At 40.1% G+C, this 19,822-nt stretch overlaps 1 protein-coding gene across 1 annotated transcript in view; it reads right to left on the bottom strand.

The window, feature by feature from the left end:
• Positions 1-1,706: 1,706 nt before the first annotated feature.
• The window catches only part of CWC27 (CWC27 spliceosome associated cyclophilin), a 228,923-nt gene continuing 210,807 nt past the window's right edge, over positions 1,707-19,822 (bottom strand). The window contains exon 14 of the mRNA XM_084628358.1: positions 1,707-3,695. Coding sequence (XP_084484484.1) covers positions 3,533-3,695 — 163 coding nt within the window. The 3' untranslated portion in view covers positions 1,707-3,532. The remainder of the gene's footprint in view (positions 3,696-19,822) is intronic.

Here is a 19,822-nt window from a genome sequence, read left to right as displayed (position 1 = left end):
CACAGCCCGCCAGTGGATTACCCTGATGGGCTGCGTGTCGAAGGTTGCCGACCCTTGGACTACAATATTTTGAAAAAAAAGTTACTGTAGTGTGACAGTTTTCACTGTAAATAGCAAATTGTTATTGATTTACAAAGCTATATTAAATGTTACTTTTCGTAAAAATAGTGTTCACTATATTGTATAGTTCTTTTACAATCATCATAGTTACCTTACAAGCTTCAAACTATGTCCCTGATGCTCCCACTAGATCCACATGGGTAGAATTCAATGTGGTTCCTCACAGGAGCAGATTCAGTTGCAAAATTAGGGCCTATATCCATTCTGTTCACAGTATCAATGATGGGTAAGTCCTTAGGCAGTTAAATTACTTTCCCACATTTTTATATGCAGATTATTGTAACCATCTGCAAAGCGTCTGAGGATAATAAAACTCTAAATGATTTTTGTTGTGGCTCCTGCACTATGGAAGAATCTACCACAAAAAAAATATTTATTTGGCCTATACCATGAACATAATTTTTGGTGAGATTGTTATTGACTATAATATATATTAATGTCATGATCTTAGCCAATATTTAAAAAATAGTAAAGGAATACTGTCCAAGAGATGTAGAAGGAGACCAGACTTCTATCTCAGCTCAACAGAGAAGAAATTATCTCTGGGTAAGAGTCTCCTTTTGGCTTTCAATAAAGGCCTGTAGCATACTTTCATGATCACTAGAAGACTGTTGCCTTATGGCAATAAAAAAGTTAGTGTATACATCCCTTCCTTGTTTGACTCAGTAGTGATTATGGGATAATTTACAGTCTTATTCTTTTTAGAATTGGTGACAAAGTTCAAAAAGATTGACTTAATATATGTAAACTGTCTGAAAGAAAATCCAATATTACCAGTGGAATTTAATTCAAAGTGAATAAAGCAAAAAATCACCTTAGAACAAGGTGAATTGATAATATAATTAAATGTTCTAACATGTTTTAAAAGTCTAGTGTAGACAAGGCACTGTATACTTCAACATGATATAACTGCTCAAGTTTAAAATCTAGGCTCCCCAGTAGGCTTTAGCTTGATCAGTTTAGCACATATTAAAAGCAGAATGCCTTAACTGTATTAGATTGTTAAAACTAGTTACTAATATGTATTAGTTAACACATTCTACCATCATACCTTTTATCTTAGTCTAGACAAGGCCTAAGAGGTCCTGGTGCCATCTCTGAGTAAAATAGATGCCCCAGATGAGGCTATTAGGGGTGGAATGGACAAAAGAACAGAGGCTCAGGATTTGCAGGCCTATAGGAGGGAATAGCCATTGTAGTATTGCAGCGTTCTCCCTGTGGGATAATGTTAGCATGTACTCTTCCGCCCATGTAGTTTTCCATACAAAACTCAATTACGTTGAGGAGTGAATTTCACCCTTTCATCCTAAGTACATATAGTTGGCTGACAGTGATCTCTGTTTTGCTATTTAATGCTTTTATTTAAAGCTATAGTCTGCAGTAACTCTATTCATTGTAAACAGATGCCTGTGTGCATGTCCATTCTTTTTCCATCTTAAGATATAACTTGCTTCTTAATTCCAGAGATTTGACTGTTCACAAGTTATGACACTATAAAGAAGGCCACTGAAACTGATTTCATTTAAAATAGTGTAATATCAATTCTTCCAGCTGAATCAAATGTGTATAAACAATTTGGATAAGTATTAATCAAACAGTTATTTATTTCAATAATGTAATTTTTTTTATTTATAATTATTTTCAGTACCCACTTCATTAGCAAGAGGATGTCAGCTTAGTTCTTTTCCCCCTGTGGAATGAAAGGATTTGATAATCATTTTTACAAATGATTGTTCTAAAACTTTCTATTGGCTCTCCTAGGAAAGCAATAAATAAATAGACGTGACTCAGTATGTGACTGTGGATGGAAAATTGTTCTCTGCTTTCTGGTAAGTAGTAACGACAGCCCACCAGAAAATTATTTACAGATTCTGAAGCAGATCACAAAGAACTTTGACTCACTTTTTTTTTTTGGTGAATGACAACATTAAGAATGTAACCCCTCTTAACTCTGCTACACCCTGCTAGAATATAATTCACTCAGAACAAGAGGAGGACATTGACAGCCTTCTCCAGGAACTTGTTTCACACCTACAAGTTTTTTTCTTCTTATCTCAGAGATTACATAGCACATTTAAGCAATATTTTGCATTAATCTAACCTCTGCCATTTGGACCACATTAACACACCAAGACAGGTTTATGTACCTCACACGTCAGACCCTATCAAGAAACTTGGTAGTGGCGTTTTGATAAGGACACTATACCCTCCTGAACTTGTTCTAAAAACGACAGCAGCAAAACACTCATCTACTCTTACTTTTTAGTGACCTTGTTGTCCCCTTATTTAGTTGTGTTACCAACTGCTTTATTGTATGTGTATGTAGCTTAGAAATTTATACAACCAAAAATGCCATATTCTCTGGGATTTCAGATATATTTTTCTTGTGTACACGCTTCCATTATGTGCTAGAGAAATCTGAGTAATGTACAGTTATTTAAATTTGCAGCTTCCTCTGGTGGCTTTAAGGTCACTGCATGCTAGATGTAAAGTCTTTAATAACAAGAGTCTGAGATTAGTTTCGCAATTTCTGTGTCTCAATATTGAGATAAATAAATAAACCTGCAATACTGACAAATCAGTAGAGAAGATGAAATTAGAGGAAGGGTACTTTGTAATAACGACTCTTATTCTGGGAGTCTAAGCTTCTTATAAACATGTGATTTAAATTATTGCTCTTTTTTCCATATTAATTGCTATTTAAATTTGGATTCTAAAATGTTCTCAAGCTTGTGAAATAACATTTCCAAACTTGTAGATTATCATGTCTTTCCAAGTAATTTTTTGGATATGTTTCTCAAGATGAAGAAAATTTAACCACACCCTCAAATTAAATTTTGATTGAGTTTCAAGAGAGCTGGGAACATTGTACACTTTGTGCTGGAAGTCTGGAATTTTTAAATCTATCTTCTGAACTTTGTGATACAATGAAGAACCCAATTTCTTAACTAAGCAAAAAAATCAATCATCTGTAAATGGATTTAATCCTACCATTTAAAAAAAATTAAATCTTAAAAAGCCTGTACAGCTGGTGGGAATATTTTTTTTTCATTCCTTAACCTTTTCATTTTGGCAAATATCTTTCCTTCACTGTCTTGAAAACATACCTTCTGATTCTATTCTCAATATTTAATTGCTATACATTGATTTAAATGATGACCAAAACTATTATATATTTATTCAGATTTCAAAAATGTTTAAAGAGAGCTTGGATTATGCACTGAGAGCACTTGCTTATTTTACTGCACAATTCATAAAACAAAGACGATAGCTGTATTTCAAAATCAGACAACAGGTTCTTGAGAGATTCCTTTTCACACTTGTTAAGTGATATTTTTAGGAACCACAGCTATTAAAGGGCCAATGCTTTATTACACTTTCCAAGACAGCTCTAGATAGCTTTACATTCATTTCATCTCCTTTCTTTTTTCTCCCGCATTATCTTTTTGCTTTGTTCTCTTCTCCTCTTATTTACAGGATTCCGAGGATCATAGATTTCAAAAGTGTCTTCATCCTGCATGCTTGCATCTTTCACTTTTCTGCTTCTGTCCTCAAACTGAAGTACATGTGACAACCTAAAAAAACCCAAACAAATCATAGTTCAAACTTGCTGAGTGAAAGAAGAAGTGACATTAGAAATGGTAATTACAATATCCCTGGCAAAATGTACTGTTGTGAGATGGTCAGAAAATGCAAAAATGAGTTTACTACTACTTTATATTCCAGGGTAACCACTTTTATTTTCAAATTTAAATGTTCTCATATCAATGTTGTCTGATGGTCTTTTATTTCTAGTATTGAGTTCTTTTGTCTTGTTTCTATTTGATGCACCTTCCGAGATGAGTTAAATATAATCTTTCCAGAAACTGAGAGTGTTTTTCAAGTTTTCCTATTAGTCACTATGGACTTTCCTTTTAATGCCTATGGTCAGCATGATTATAAGTCTATTTCTATTTTTGCATTGAAAACTCCTACAGTACATTCAGGGAATGCATTCTACAGGATCGCAATCTTTAAGATTAAACAGGGAATGCATCAGTCCTCCTGTTCCACTTTAAACTGAACATGCTTTCTCATTCATAAATAGGCTTGGAAGGCTTAGATTTTTATTGGTAAATGTTGGTAAACCCAGATTTCACCATACAGACAAACCCATGACAAAATGTTTCCATTGATAATCAAAATTTACCAATAGACAAAGTCAGAAAAATGCTGCTTGAGAACTTAGGGTTTGATTTAAGAATATTTATTCTGTGTATTATGATGTGATTTTGACAGTTTGTATTTTAATGCTTATAAAGCTTTAACTTTTTGCATCTCAACATCTATGGTCATTAAATAAATATTATCTGACTCCCTTAATTTCTCACAACCATGAAAACTTAAATGATAAAATTGAAAAAATGCTTATATAAAATGGATATTACCTGTCAAAATTATAAAACATAAAAACTGAATTCTGCCAAGCCTTTTCTTAGATTAAACTCTAATGCTGCTCTTCAAGCCAACTTTTTCTTTCTACTGTTGATTTGAAATCTTGACCATACTGGTAGTTCTCCATTTAATAACATTCCCAATGGTCTGAAACTATCAGCATGTTCTGGAGTCATTGGTATCTTGTTGGCATACTCAGGGGCAGGAAAGCCTGGAGTCGATCAACTCTGATGTTATTAGTAGGTGTCACTGAAGTGGGAATTAGTATGGAAGATGTCAGAAAACATGAAATTTTAGGCTAGCCAAAATAGAATCTTAAAGGGAATATAGTTCAATTGTTTTACTCTACTGAAAAAAGACAAAACAAACCGGGCATACGTACAGGTTTACCAGTTGTAAAACAATGTTCTTCACTGACAAGTCAGATACTTTTCTACCTCACAACATGCTGAACTGGATGCCATTTGACTTTATATACTTAAGCGTGCCTATTGATTGTAACATTTTAGATGAAGCCTCCCCCCCCACCACTCCATTAATTTCTACTTCCACTCAGAAGAGAGAATTTCTATGCAAAACTGCTATTTTTGAATCGGTACAAAAGACAACTTTAAAATTTGAAAGTTCCATACAAAAGGTGACAATTTTCATTTGCATTCAATGTATAAGAATGAATATAACAGTGGAGTACACTTAAATCTGATATATAAATGTTGTGTTCCACTTCCTATCTGTGGATCCAGTTGTGCAACCACTATTAGTTCACACTTCTGTGAGTAGTCTCATTGAAGTTTTCGGGCTCTACTGGCAGTAGCAAGAACTACACTTAAAAATAATGGCTTGTCTGCATAGGCACTTTAGTCCATACTAACTTGTATTAGTGAGGATTGAAAAAGCCTGTGTACATATGATGCAAACCTTTAAAGCACACCCTCTCCCTAGTTGGTGCAAGTTCTGGAGCCCTGTTACCTAAGTGTACTAAGTTTGATGCGAATTAAGTTAGTGCAGATTATTGTTCGGTAGACAGAATGCTGCTGCAGACAACTTTGACAGTCCTCCAGCAGCTTTACAATAGTCCTCAAGCAGCTGCTTGGAGCTGTGGTGAGACCCTCGATAATCTAGCCATCTGGGGAGAAATGAGGGTGCAGGCAGCTTTTGTGGCCAGCCACCACAATAAGAAACTGTTAGAGGAAATCTTAAAACAGATAGTTGAAAAGGGTCACTACCGGGATGCCTCTCAGTGCTGTATAAAAACCAAACAGCTAAGGCAAACGTATAAAGACAGCAAGGATGATAGAAGAATATCCATTATTGGCCATTTGACCTGTCTGTTTTTTAAGGATGTGGAAAGGCATTTTTAGCTACATGACACGACAGAACCCAACGGCCTTGCAGGAACAATGAGGAGGACAGAGAAGCTATCTCCCTGAACAGCCAGGATCTCTTCAGAACTTGGGACCCAGAGAGTGACCATAAAGGAAGCCAGCCCAAATTCCCAGTTTTGGACACATGAAGAAGAACCTACAGAGCCTATCAAAGGGACCTCGGCATGTAAGTAATCGTCCATGCTGTTGTTGTTATGTTATACTGCTGTACTAATTTTTTTTCCCAAAAGTGTCCCATGGGCGGATGTGACCTGGGGGCCTTTCTGAGTTTTTCGTCCTATCACCCAGCCATACTCCCTCTTCCAAACCTGTCCCCTTCATTCTGTCCCCCCCCAAACATTTACAAAATGGCAACTGGGCCAGCTAGGCAATCTGTCACATCCTGAGGCCCCAGTCGTCGGCTCTTTTTAAACCCATGCCGTGCCATGAAATGGGGGCACTACTAATTCCCTTCTCTCTCCCTACATCTCTCCTGCCCAGTGATCATAGCCCTACCCCCAGCCTCTGGATAACACAGGGTATTGGGAACACCAGCAGATGTTCCCTGCCGTAGCCCTGCACCTGTGCTCCCAGGGTCATTCCCCGCCCAGCACAAGCATAGGGCAGTGAGAGCACCATCATGTGGAAGTTCAGCGTACTCAAGCTATCCAATCCACTTGGCAATGTTGAGCCCTAACACTCAATCTCAGAAGGACAAGAAGTAGCAAAGGCAAGTTGTTCACTCATCTGTGAATAGGAATTGCCCCCATCCACCATACTATATTTGAATTTTGAACTTTTTCAATTTAAATCTGTTTATTACAATTGTTAGCAAAATGGGTAATGTATTTTATTCTTGGCAGTTATGTACTGGCATATATTGAGCAATAAAAAAATTGAAAATTACAAAGAATCTGCAATACAGGCATGGTACACAATAAGTACAAATTTTCATAGGTAATGTGGTCTTACAAAACAACAACAATATAGGCTCAAGATAAAAAGTGCAACAACATGCCACTTTTACCACTCAAAAAAGCAACTCCAGTGCTCACAACATGGATAACAACTGCACATCTTCAGGCACCAAACTCCAAGTACGAACAAAAAGCATCTCTGACAACATTAACCTGGTGGTTTACAGTTTTCAGTGGATGCCTTAATGGTTGCTCATGGCGTTCAGCAAATCTCTGTACCTCCACCTCCCACTCATTGTTAAGACTTTCTCCCATCCACAAATATTGTGAAAAATACAACCCATAGCTATTATCCTAGGCAAGTTTTGTTCTGCAGCTTCTAACCCAGTCATAAAGACAGCACCATATAGCTTTGTGCCTGCCCAACGCACACTCCACTGTCATTCTGCAGCGACTGAGGTGATAGTTAAACTGTTCCTTTTCTTCTCTCCAATGGCCTGTGAGCAGCTTCATAAGCTAGAGAAGCAGATAATAAGCCGAGGTCTCTCCCAAAAACTGGAGCAATCTCTATACCATTATTGTCTATTGTGATCCTGGGGGCAAACTTTCCATTATTCATTAAAGGTAACCTGATGTGAGTTCTGAAAGATCCTCGCATTGTGGACCTTTCCAAAACACCCAGTATTTATGTTGTAAATCTGCCATGGCAGTTGACCAGGCCTTGGAGAAATAGTCTTTTCTGTTTATAACCTCCAACGTCTGATGCGGCAGGGAAAAGATATGCACATGGCTCCCATCAATTGCCCCAACACAGTTTGGGAACCCCACATGTGCAAAGCCATCAATAATCTCCTGAGCACCAAGCTGTATACCTTGGTTCAACAATACCTCTGCACAGCAGCACACACCTTCACGACAATGGCCCCACCAGTCAATCTCCTCATCCTGAAATGGTTGGCAATGGATCAGTTAACGTCAGGAGTGGCTGTCTTCCAGATGGCAATGGCGACATCTTCCAGATGGCAATGGCGACATCTTCTCAACCGGTATGGGACACCACATGTTGGCATGCTACTACTGTAGCTCCAGGGTCAATTCAGCACAGATCTCCAAAAAGCTGCCGTCACCACCCTGAAATACTGTCGCCACTGCTGGTCATCCCAAGTTTGAGGAACGATTCTCTGCCACCAATCGATGCTGGTTTCCCGGGTCCAGAAATGGCACTCCACTGTGTGAAGCTGCTCCAGGAAAAAGCTTGTGTAGTAGCAGTTCCTCATTGGTGTCCCTGCACCTCCTCCATCCCCTGCTGCTTCTGGAGAAGCCACTGTTGTAGCCACACCATCTGCTTGATGGCATAGCAGCTGAAGCCCAAAACCAAAGACACCCAATGCCAACAGCTTATATAAAGCACAAACAGCCTTTGCCTATTTGCAGCTGCCAGCATAGCATATCTGCAGAGCATTCTTTCATCCATGCTTGCCAACAGGAATCTCAACTCAGTTGCCATATAGACAAGTGCTAAGTGTTTACAGGACTGTGTAATAAGGCTGTTCATGTTTTTAGTAATTTGTATTCATTAGCAGATGCTTGGGAAAGACATGAAATCTTAAAAAAATCAGCATCAGTATGAAAGTTTCATCACAGGATGAAATATTGTTTTACCATGCTTATACAACGTACTAAAACCTGAATGAAAGACGCAGTTTTTCACAAAAGCTTGAAGCACAAACCTGAACACGTAACACTTTTTATGGATAACTTCTCTATAATTACATCTAATTTTTCTCATTTAATAGAAATCAAAATGTTTTAACTTGTTTTTCTTTCAACATGTTTGTCTTAAAAAAAACCCAAAAAACAAAATCCAAGAAAGCGACTGATTTTCAGCACAATAAACGCCTGACCCATATGCTTTATAAATTACTGATTGTAGTGAATTGAAAGCATGCCTACATTTTACAATGTCCTATGAAAACATACATGCATATTTGTCCGACTTGTTCCAGTATATAACGGGTCAGTAGGTTATAATTCTGTGCACACTAATAATGCTACAATGTATTCTGTTTATCATATCTAAAATTCTGTATAACTTAATTTGCCCTTGTGGTGACTCATGATTGCAAATTTGTAGTTTAATTCTAAAAGAGACTGAACAATTATTTATTTTAGTTGACACACTTACTGCATTTGTCTTTTTCTTCTCAGCTTATTCAATATGAAAATTAGAGTACTGTTCTCTAAAATTAAGATACAAAAAGAATGACAACATTCTTTGGAAGTGTTACATACACTTTGTATACATTTCATAAAGTGGTGTTTTCAGTTTTAATAGATAACACCACACATTTGCAGGACAAGATTGATAGAAATTAAGGTCAAAATGTGGGATTCTCACACAGGGCCTGTTCCCCAGCTAGCTGGGCTACAGATGCTGAGCTGGGTGTAGACTAGGTATAATCTACTCCTTTCCCAAGGCTGGGGGAAACCAGGAAGGAGATTGTGATTTTGAGTCCGTCTCCATCCTGGGACAGAGGAAAGAGAGGGCCAGGGAGAGAAGTATGAGAATGGCTCCGTAGCCTGGTGATTAAAGCACAGCTGTATTAATTTAGATAGACTATATGGACCCAAAGAGTCAAAGGTGTTAACATAACTCAGTCACTGGCCAACTTTAAAGCTGTTTTAAACATGGTTCAGGTTTAGTATACAGAGACCTCAGTCTGCTTAGTAGCATGGCAAACACATAATTAAACATCATTTTTATTAAAATGACCTGTTATTAAAACCCCCTTGACAGTCTCTTAGATGGTATTAAAGATTGTAATTGTTGTCTTTTTTGGGGAAAAGATAAGTTAGTTGAGATGGGCTGTTGCTGTTAAAGTCTGAAAATAAAACAAGACAAAGACATACAAAAGGGGAAAGAAAAGAATAACAAAGATAGGAAATGCACCTTCTATATCTGTGACACTCTGTACCTCAAAGCAGCACCCCGGAACCCCCATATTCACCGTCATATAATTATGATGTTTTATACAAAGTATGCCTTGTGAGGTATTTAAAAAATTGATCTGTTGAACACTAATGTCCTATTGGATTGTATGTACTATCATTGTATGTGAAAATTATGAAATTTTACTGTGTGTGTGTGTGTGTGTTACTGAAATATGTTGTGAGGTTGGGAACAGCCACAACCAGTCTTTCAGGTATAACAGTGGAGTAGCCAGATATGCTGATGGCCCATTAAAGGGAAGCCACTGTCTCAAGAACTGTATACAGTGGAGACTTCTCAGAGAGAGCACGTATACAATGGAAACTGCTTGACCCATGTCATAGCAAAAGATCTTTCAAGCAAGCTGAGAGAAACTATGAAGTGAGGAAGTGACATCATGGCTTGGCCTCACCCCCCACAACTCACCACTTGGAAATACATGTGGAGTACAAAGTCTATAGAACTCAGATTGTGAATTTACTTTTATTTCTTAGGTAACCAACTTTGATCTCTACGCTTACTACTTATAATCACTTAAATCTATCTTTCTATAGTTAATAAGTCTGTTTTATATTTTATCTAAAACAGTGTTTTTGTTAAAGTGCTTGGGAAATCTCAGCTCAGTTGACAAAGGCTAGTGTGTATCTTCTCCACATCAAGGGAGGGGCGGACTGGGTAATGAACTTACACTGGTCAGGCTTCTGACCTGGGCAAGACCGTATAGTTCTGAGGTGCAAGGCTGGGGAACTGGGGGGAATTGGCTCAAGCCTCTCTGCTATTGGTTCATGAGTGGTTGGGAGAAGCATTCATGTAACTCAGTTGGGTGTGTCCCTGCCTGTGGATATCTGTAAGTACAGTACCTGCCAGAGGTTTGTAGCTTGCCATCATCATCAGTGTGAGGGATACCCCAGGTTGGTGGGACAGAGGGCTCAGTGGTCCCACAGTTCAGATTGCACCCCGGGAACCCCGTCACAGTGTCTGGTGTTTATTTTCACTTACAACCTCACTGGTGGAAAAACAGGCATGACACACAGTCTTGTCAGCCATTCTGAGACCTGGTAAACTTGTACCAGCATTGGGTTGTTTAAGTTGCATTTAGCTGCCTCTTTCTGGTCATAGGCTTACAGCAGTGTGGCAAAATATATTGTCTTGGCCAGCTAAGCCAGACTCTTATTAAACAGAAGAAAACAGAAGAGGGATAGAACAGAGAAGAAATAAGATGGTGAAGGGAAAGGACAAAAGGAAGGAGGAGGGAACACAAAGTCTCACTGCTCAGCTGGTGTTCAGGATTCAATCAGAACTGGTAGAATTGACAGAATCATCTGGATCCCACTCTTTGGCCTGGTTTGGATCTCTCAGGATCAGGATGAAGGTCCAACATCGCAGGATGATGGTGAAGCTCACTCCAATGGCCAATTTTTCTCCCAAAGTCTATTTTCTTAAGGACCACAAAAGGGAATAATGGGTGGTATAGCCTGTCCTCCCATCATTTTGTTCACAATAGGTCTAATTTCTGACACACCAATTTTGGTTCACTGATTTCTGGTTCCATGTTTCTTGTTTCCCAAGCATGATCTTAACACAGTCCTTGAGTTATATCTGTAGGCCTTTTTGTTTGGACCAATCCAGTCTGTCTTCCTTTTGCACCTTTTCCCATCAACGTTTGTTGTTATAGGTATGTGATCGTGTCATCCTATGAACATTGTACAGTTGAGCTCACAATTAGGGTAAAACTGGAGGTCCAATTATCACAACAGCATTCCCCTGGGAGGTGGGAAACCCAGAATTCAGTCTCCCTACTCCAACGACTTTTAAAAGTATTTATCCACAGAGGAACAGGTGAGACTGAGAGAGCCCCCACATCAGAATATCCCATAGTCCAATGGTTAGAGCACTCACCTGAGAGCTGGCAGATCCTTATTAAAATCCCCTCTTCTGCTCAGGTGGAGCAGGGACTTGACCTGGGGATCATCATCTCCCAAGTGAGTATGCTAACTACTCGGCTAAAAGTTATGAAGGAGATCCTCCTTCTGCTGCTGCTGCTCTTTTGCTTCTTGCAAAAGTAACGGAGGAGCCTAACCCCAAGCGTTTGCAACTGAGAATCTCAAACAGAGGGAGGCACAGAACTCCCTGAAAGGGGTAGAGTTAGGGGCACAACCCTCACCTTGGCATCTCCAATGGTTAATTTAGGCAAGGAGCCGCATAGTGTACTGGCTTTTGTGAATGTCATTCAGAGGTGCCTGTCTTTCCGCATTCATTGTGTAGGGAGCCCCAGTGCCTAGCTCACACTTTGTGAATCCCAGTGATTTGCTAGGCACCAAAAAATTAGGTATGCTGATGCCGAGTGTCTTTGAATCTAGCTCCTCATTTGCATTGCCAAGCACTTGGCTAAGCATTCTGTTCAACAAATATGCAGGTGGTCTGAAGAAAATTTTACATAGCTCAAAACCCTATAGTTTTTTGTGAAACAGCTGGTTGCCCAGATAATTTGTCTACAGTCACTGTGGTGATGTCTCCACTATTTCATCTCCCAAAGTTAGTACTTTGAAAACCGCACTCTGCAACTTATGCTTATCCCCAGTAGCTGACAGTTCATTCTACGCTATTACGACACACACTTCAACCGTTTGTTTTCTTCTGTATTTGAAAAGTGGAAGAAATCAGTTTCTTTGCAGAAACTGATGAAGCAATTTAAGTTTTCAGCTCACAGCTGACTTCTAATAGCTTGCTGGAAACGTGCCAAAATGTTTAGACCAAGGAGATAGATCAGGGTGGGCAAACGATGGCCTGCAGGCTGGATCTGGCCTGTGGGATTGCCACCCCTGTCGCGCTGCGGGGCTAAGGCAGGCCCCTGGGGAGTGGGTGGTAGGGCAGATGGCTAGGCGCGCACTGCCCTCGCCTGCAGGCACCAGGGAACCACGGCCAATGGGAGCTTCGGGGGAGGTACCCGCAGTCGAGGGCAGCACACAGAACCCTCTGCTCACCCCTCCCCCCGCCCCAGGGGCCACAGGGATGTGGTGCCGGCTGCTTCCGGGAGTGGTGCAGGGCCAGGGCAGGCAGGGAGCCTGCCTTAGTCCCGTTGCACTCCGCTGCCACACTGGAGCCACTCGCGGTAAGCGGCGCCGGGCCAGAGCCCACACCCCACATTCCTTCTGCACCCCAACCCCCTGCCCTGAGACCCCTGCCACACCCTGCACCCCTCCTGCATCCCAACCTTCTGCTGCATCCCCACCCTCCTGCACCCCAACCCCCTGCCCTGAGCCCCCTGCCGCATCCCGCAGCCCTCCTGCACGCCAACCCCCTGCCCTGAGCCCCCTGCTGCACTCCAACCCCCTGCCCTTAGCCCCCTTGTACATCTCGCATCCCTCCTGCTCCCCAACCCCTTGCCCTGAGACCCCTCCTAAACCCTGCACCCCAACCCCCTGCCCCAGCCCTACATTCATGGGCCTGCATGCAATTTCCCCACCCAGATGTGGCAATTTCCCCACCCTCGGGTCAAAAAGTTTGCCCACCCCTGAGCTAGATACACAAATGGGCTTATGTGCCAACAACTATGTGCCATCGACATTCTCACCCCCCCGTTCAGCTGCCACTTAACCTTGCAGGTGCCTAAAATCTCCTAGCATCTAAGTCTCCATTGGTAGGCAAGTGCTCCAGTGAAGAACTCAGCTGCAAAGAGCGAAGGGAACAAGTTCTGTCATCTTTCATTTTGAGTGCCTTCAAAATTTGTACGCACCAATGGCTGCATGTCAAAACTAGGCCATTGTACATTTATTAAAGCTAAAAGCACAAATAAGAATTTTACCTAAATGTAGGTGCATATACAAAACAGAGACTGGCTAAGAATGTGGCTGTTGCTTCTGCTATCAAGAGGCACTGAGATAAGCAAGGCACAACTTTTCACATGCTAATTAGCAATAGTCCCTCTATAGACCTGAGAGTTAAACTCCCACTAGCAACCATATACACGCCTAGAACATGTACAAAAACTACAAATCCCTTCCACATTTAGATCAAATAAGTTCATCACAATGAATATTGCAATAAATACAAAAGACATGAATATTGTAAATTACCATCACTATATTTCATATGGATTGTCAGTTCACTCCGTCAGTGAGGTAAAAGAGAAAACAGCTGGGATTTATAATATTCTGATCACTGTCTGAGTATACTTTTGGATATAACTACAAGGATTTCTAAATAATTTGTTAGGTAGAGCCTAACATGGAACTTCATTTTCTTCTATTGTTTTTGTTCCTTCAGTCCGAAACTAACCACAAGCAAAACGCCACTTTTTTCAGAGTGATATTTGAGTGATTCCTCTTTCTTTAAATTATGCCCTGCTTATAAAATAAAATTTTCCTGAAAATACTATGAAATCAGAGTGTTCAGAAAGTACAAGCATAAATAACAGAGAAAATGTTGCAACGTTTTCCTCCTGTCACCCTCATGATATATAGCCAGTAGATAGAATTGTAGCCCATATGAAAAGACAGACAAAACAGATGAGTGAGTCCACAGATCAAAGCAAAAGAGGTTTCTCTTCCTAGGAAAAAGAAGTTAGCTGTTCTGGAAGAATGAACTCACTGGCACTCTTTTCACTTCCAGCAGAGTAATGGGTGGCATGAGAAGAGGACAAACAGAAGAGACCAAAAAGAAAAATAAATTGAGGAAGAAAGGTAAAGAATGGAAAAGGAAAAGAATGAGTAACAAAAACAAAGAGAATAAAGGGAGGCCGACCAAAATGCAAATAATGGAAAATAAAAAGGAAGAAAAAAGCCAGAGAAAAGGGTAAAAGAATGAAAATTGAAAACAAGCAAAGAATTCAAATCAAGGAAAGAAAAGGAAAGAAAACACAGGACTGAGACACAAAAACAAACAAACAAAATAAAAACCAGAATGGCAAAAGAAATGTGAAAAAGCAGGTTTTAAAAGAGGAAATGTTATATACATTGTAAAACAAAACTAAGCCTGCAGCCCCTCCCCTCTAAGCTGACGTACTGGTTCTTAGAACTGCTCTGGCGCCCAGTATACACTAGTGCTCTCACCATTGCTAGTACCAGTGGAGCTGATCTGGTGCTACAGCAAGTGAGAGAACTGTACAAAAATCTGAGCGTAGGCACAGCCCTAGCTTACTGGGACAGACAATAAGTGTCCACTGTTTCCAGGGTCGGCCTTAGGGTAGGCCCTGGGAGAACTTTCTTTAGCACCCTTTATGCACTGCTTCCCCAGCAGTGGGCGGCCGCTCAGCAGGCAGAGCAGCAGCAGATGGAGCGATGGTGGTGTTGCAGGTGTCATGCTGCTGGGAGGGTGGAGAGGGGAGGCGTGTGAGCGCCTGGCTCCTGCCCCACAGCCCCTTTTATCCCCTCCCACTGCCTCCCAGGTGGGCACAGCCCTTCTACAGCCTCTTGACCATGGCGCCTTGGGCAGACGCCCATGTTGGCCACCCGTAAGGCTGGCCCTACCTGTTCGTAAGGCAGCCTTTATCCACCACTATTGCTCCTTGCAATAGAAGACTCTAGAGGAGTTCCATCACCATTTCCCATCTGTCATATCTTAACATTATCTAGGTATCCATTTGGCTTTGGATGCTATACCCTTCACTCTAGTATCCTACTTGTGTGCGTGTGTGTCCACACACACCACAAACTCCTGCTCCCTGAAATAATTAAACTATTTTTCCTGAAAGCTGTGAAGAGAGAGAGAGAGATATATTGTTAATCTCTGTTCTTAAATGGTTGGGAGGCGCTTAGATACTAGACTACTAAGGTGGGGGAGAGGGAGGAAGGAAGGCACATAAGTACCTAGACCAATAGACACCAAACCTGAACCTCACCTGAATACATCTGCTTGAGCGTGGTCTCATTTGTTTATGTGACCCACTTGGTGTTGTAAAAACCATGTCCCTGTGCACCATTCCTCCAGGACTTCTGTCCATCCATCCACAATATCAAGCTATGAAAGCCCCTACCGTAGTAGCACCCATTCCATTGCCACAGAAGCAATATGGTCTCTCCCTATATCACATTTCCATATATCATGGACATATTTTACCAATCACCATCTTATAATTTCCGTAAGTTTTGCAATTCACAGTCACTAATTATCTATTGTCACATAATTCAATTGGTGACTTAACTGTCCACTGCCAACTGATTTTACTTTATCTGTCTCGTTACACTGTCCTTAGTTTCACCTCTGCCCATTCCTGTGTTCCTCTTTCCCATTTGACTCCGTTTCCCCCCACTATCAGATTACCTCTGCTCTCCTCCAAGTTCTTGTACTGTGTCAGAACCTTTCAGCTCCCTTACCTCAGTTTCACTAAATTGACAACTTCATTAAAAAGAATGAATTAAGGCTCTTTTGCTCACAGACAGCAGAATATTAATTGCCAGTCACTACATAAAGATGTTAAAAATATTAATCATGGTGAGTACCACATGTCCTGGAATGGTTAGAAAAACATTTCCAACATCTGTTGAATAGTATGCTTTTCTAATCATCCAGACTATTGAAATAATACTGAGGAAAAATGAAAACTGAAGATAATACTGAGAAAATCACCATATAATATATTGATAAGGAATTTAAAACCAAAATAATTGTGTTTTTAGTCCTCTATATAAAATGATTAACTTGTGGAACTGGCTTTATTATTCCATATCCCAAGACAATATTGAATAGTTTTTACCTCTTTTAAACAAACATAGCTCATTAACAAATTGGCCTTAACTTAGTAGACGGAACTAGCATATATTTTTTCGGATTTTAGACTGACCTCAGATCATTATAATACTGATTCACAGAAATCACCTTAAATTGTCATTACAATTTCAGTCTAGACGAAGGTGAAATTTTACACTGTTGGTGGGCTACACTACTTCTGCAAGACCTGAAAAGCTGAGAGTATATTAAAAAAGGCAAACTGGGTGTATTTACTTAATCAAAAGGCAATACTGTGAAACCTAATTAGTAGAACTAAAATAAAGGATGTACAGTGTCTAAAATCCAAACAAGAACAATTACTGAATAGAAGATCATTCAAAAATAAAAATCTTGAGTTATTATTAAGGTTCATGCTTTGAGCAAAAATCACCCTAATTTTTAAGTAAGGAAAATTGAATTAATAAACTTATATCTGTATTAAAGTCAGATCATATATGTCTCATAACATTGACTAGCACATTGGAAGGGAATAGTGTATATAACAACCACTGGAGAAAGATCAGATCAACTTACTTTCTTCAAAATATTTAGCATATAAAATCAGAAGAATGACTAAATATATCCATTTGGATCAGTTAATCAACAACTCTTGTTACTACTTCCTTTAGAGGCAGAAAAGACTTTGGTCTAGGCTGAATGAACATTTTTCTTTGAAGTGCTGAACAGATGATATCACCTAGGCTTGCTTGTTGAAGTAGTTCATTTTACTACAAGTCTTTCTAGGTGACTCCACTGCCAGAATGGATGCTGGAGAAAACAACAACATTATCACACCAGCAATTTATGGGTCCTCTAAAATATCAAGGAAGGACCCTGGAAAAAATATTTTTTTGTGTTTTCTCCTATGCCTGCAGCATAAGATGTACATACCTTTTTGGACAAGTACTTTTTCAGGGATTCTTAACATAATATTCAACTCAGATATTTTAATCAAATTACACGATTTCTCAATTTTCACCACAAAAGTATTTCTTGCAAAATTAAAATTGAGAATTTACAACAACGTTATGTAATCTCCAGGGTAAAACTTCAAATAGTCCATTGTTCGCGAAGAACAAGGTTGATGAGGGGGAAAAAAGCTTTTATTTGTAAGGACTAATGCACATGTGGCTTGTTGCCTCATTTTTTGTTTTTTAAATGTTACTCAACATGGTCATTAAGTACTATTTTTCTCTTAAAATAAGATTAAAGTTGTGAGTAACCAGTCTACTGGGATACTGCATTTATCCATAGAAATCCCATTAGGTCCAAAAGACATGACGCTAGTGAGAAAATGTGACTATTTTGGTTTTGTAACGACCTCAGAATCACCAACATGTAAAACAACAACAATTTAGGCTCTCTCTACAGCATGGAGACTACAGCTGCAGAGGTATGTTGGCATAACCCGGCAGTGTAAATGGAAGGCGTTTTTCCATGGTTTTAGTAACACCATCTCCCTGAAGAAAGTTAGCTAAGTTGAAGTGTTCTTTTATCAACCTACCTGAGTCCACAATGGGGTGAGGTCGGCATAGCTGTGTCAGTCAGGGATGTGGTTGTTTAGAGCCCTGACCAATGTAGCTATGTCAACCTAAACTTTAAGTGTAGACCAAGCCTTATACTCTCAATCAAGGTATTCTCATTATGCAAATTAAATTATCTGATTCTTATATACTATCTTATCAGTAGGGTCCTACCAAATTCACAGCCATGAAAAAAGCATCATGGACAGTGAAATCTGGTATTCCCCTGTGAAATCTGGTCTTTTGTGTGCTTTTTATCCTATGCTGTACTGATTTCACAGAGGAGACAAGTGTTTCTCAAATTGGGGGTTCTGACCCAAAAGGGAGTTGCATGCGGGGGAGAGGGTCACTAGATTATTTTAGGGGCGTCGTGGTATTGACATTCTTACTTCTGCTCTGCTGCCTTCAGAGCTGGGTGGCTGGAGAGCGGTGGCTGCTTGCCAAGGGCCCAGCAATACCATACCTGCCATCCTTACTTCTGGGCTGCTGCTCCTGCTGGCACCAGCTCTCCAGCTGCCCAGCTCTGAAGGCAGTATGGGTAGTAGTACCGCAACCCCCACCCCCCAGCTCCTTTTTGGGTCAGGACCCCTACAATTACAACACCATGACATTTCAGATTTAAATAACTGAAATCATGAAATGTACAATTTTAAAAATCCTATTACCGTGAAATTGACCGAAATGGATCGTAAATTTGGTAGGGCCCTACTTATCAGTAATAATCCACACATACAACCTACTGCGTTTCCCTATCCTCCTCACAAAGTATGTTGAGTAGTTTGATGAAAGAAGAGGGGGCTTTAAACAGAGAACACATGCTTGTGGAACAGATCGGTATGGAACACTCTGAAGTAAATTCCAGATTTTGTCCCAGACAGTATACCAATGTAGAGAAAATTTACAGCGTTTACTATAAGAACATGTGAACTGCCATACCGGAACAGACCAGTGATGCATCTAGTCTAATATCCTGTCTCCAGCAATAGCCTGTACAGTACCTGATACTTCAGAAGGCAGCAAATCCCCTCCCCAAATGAACTCAGCCAACTGTGCAACACTGTATCATGTGGGCCACAGAATGGGGAAGAGGGTAGGGTTTCCCTGGAACAAAATCACATTCCAGTTAAACTGCACTCTGTTCTAGTTTTCATAACTTGACATTCAAAATTTTATTTAGCACACCCCCACCCCTCAAAAATTCTGTATCTAGCTAAATGCATGATGCTTCCATATGTTACAAAGCCAGATAATGTTGGGAGTGTATGTAGGCAAAAATGGTATACAATACCTTGGATGCTTAAATTGGGCTGTTAGACACAGAAAATATATTATTTCTTCATCTTTCACTAGCTTAGCAATAAATAAACCATAAGATTTTGAGGCAGTAAATGCAATGCTAGACATCCCTAGAGTAAAGCATGGATCATCTCTGAATGTGTTAAGTGAACAAGGAGCCAAATCCAAGCCCAGATGCCTGGCCCAAATAAACTTAGACATGAAGAAATAAAAACTGTATTTCTCTGGCATGGACAACTGCTAGAAGCATTAGCAATAAGTAGTATAACTTTGGCAGAAGGACCATTTTGATCAAATACAATCTTCCAAACATTCAACAGTGGGAGAACAATTAAATGATCGAGGTTTTGATCACATGCTGGCAGTGTGGGGTTGGGGTGGGGCGGGGCAAGGATGAGGAAAGAAAGGGATTTACTGCTTATTTTTTTTACCAGCTTAGTGGCAATACAAAGACCGAAATAAACGTGTATT

This window comes from Lepidochelys olivacea (genome assembly GCF_965140295.1).
Source record: "Lepidochelys olivacea isolate rLepOli2 genome assembly, chromosome: 5".
NCBI lineage: Eukaryota > Metazoa > Chordata > Testudines > Cheloniidae > Lepidochelys > Lepidochelys olivacea.
Note: the sequence above shows the minus strand (reverse complement) of the source record. Positions and strands in the feature narration are given on the sequence as shown.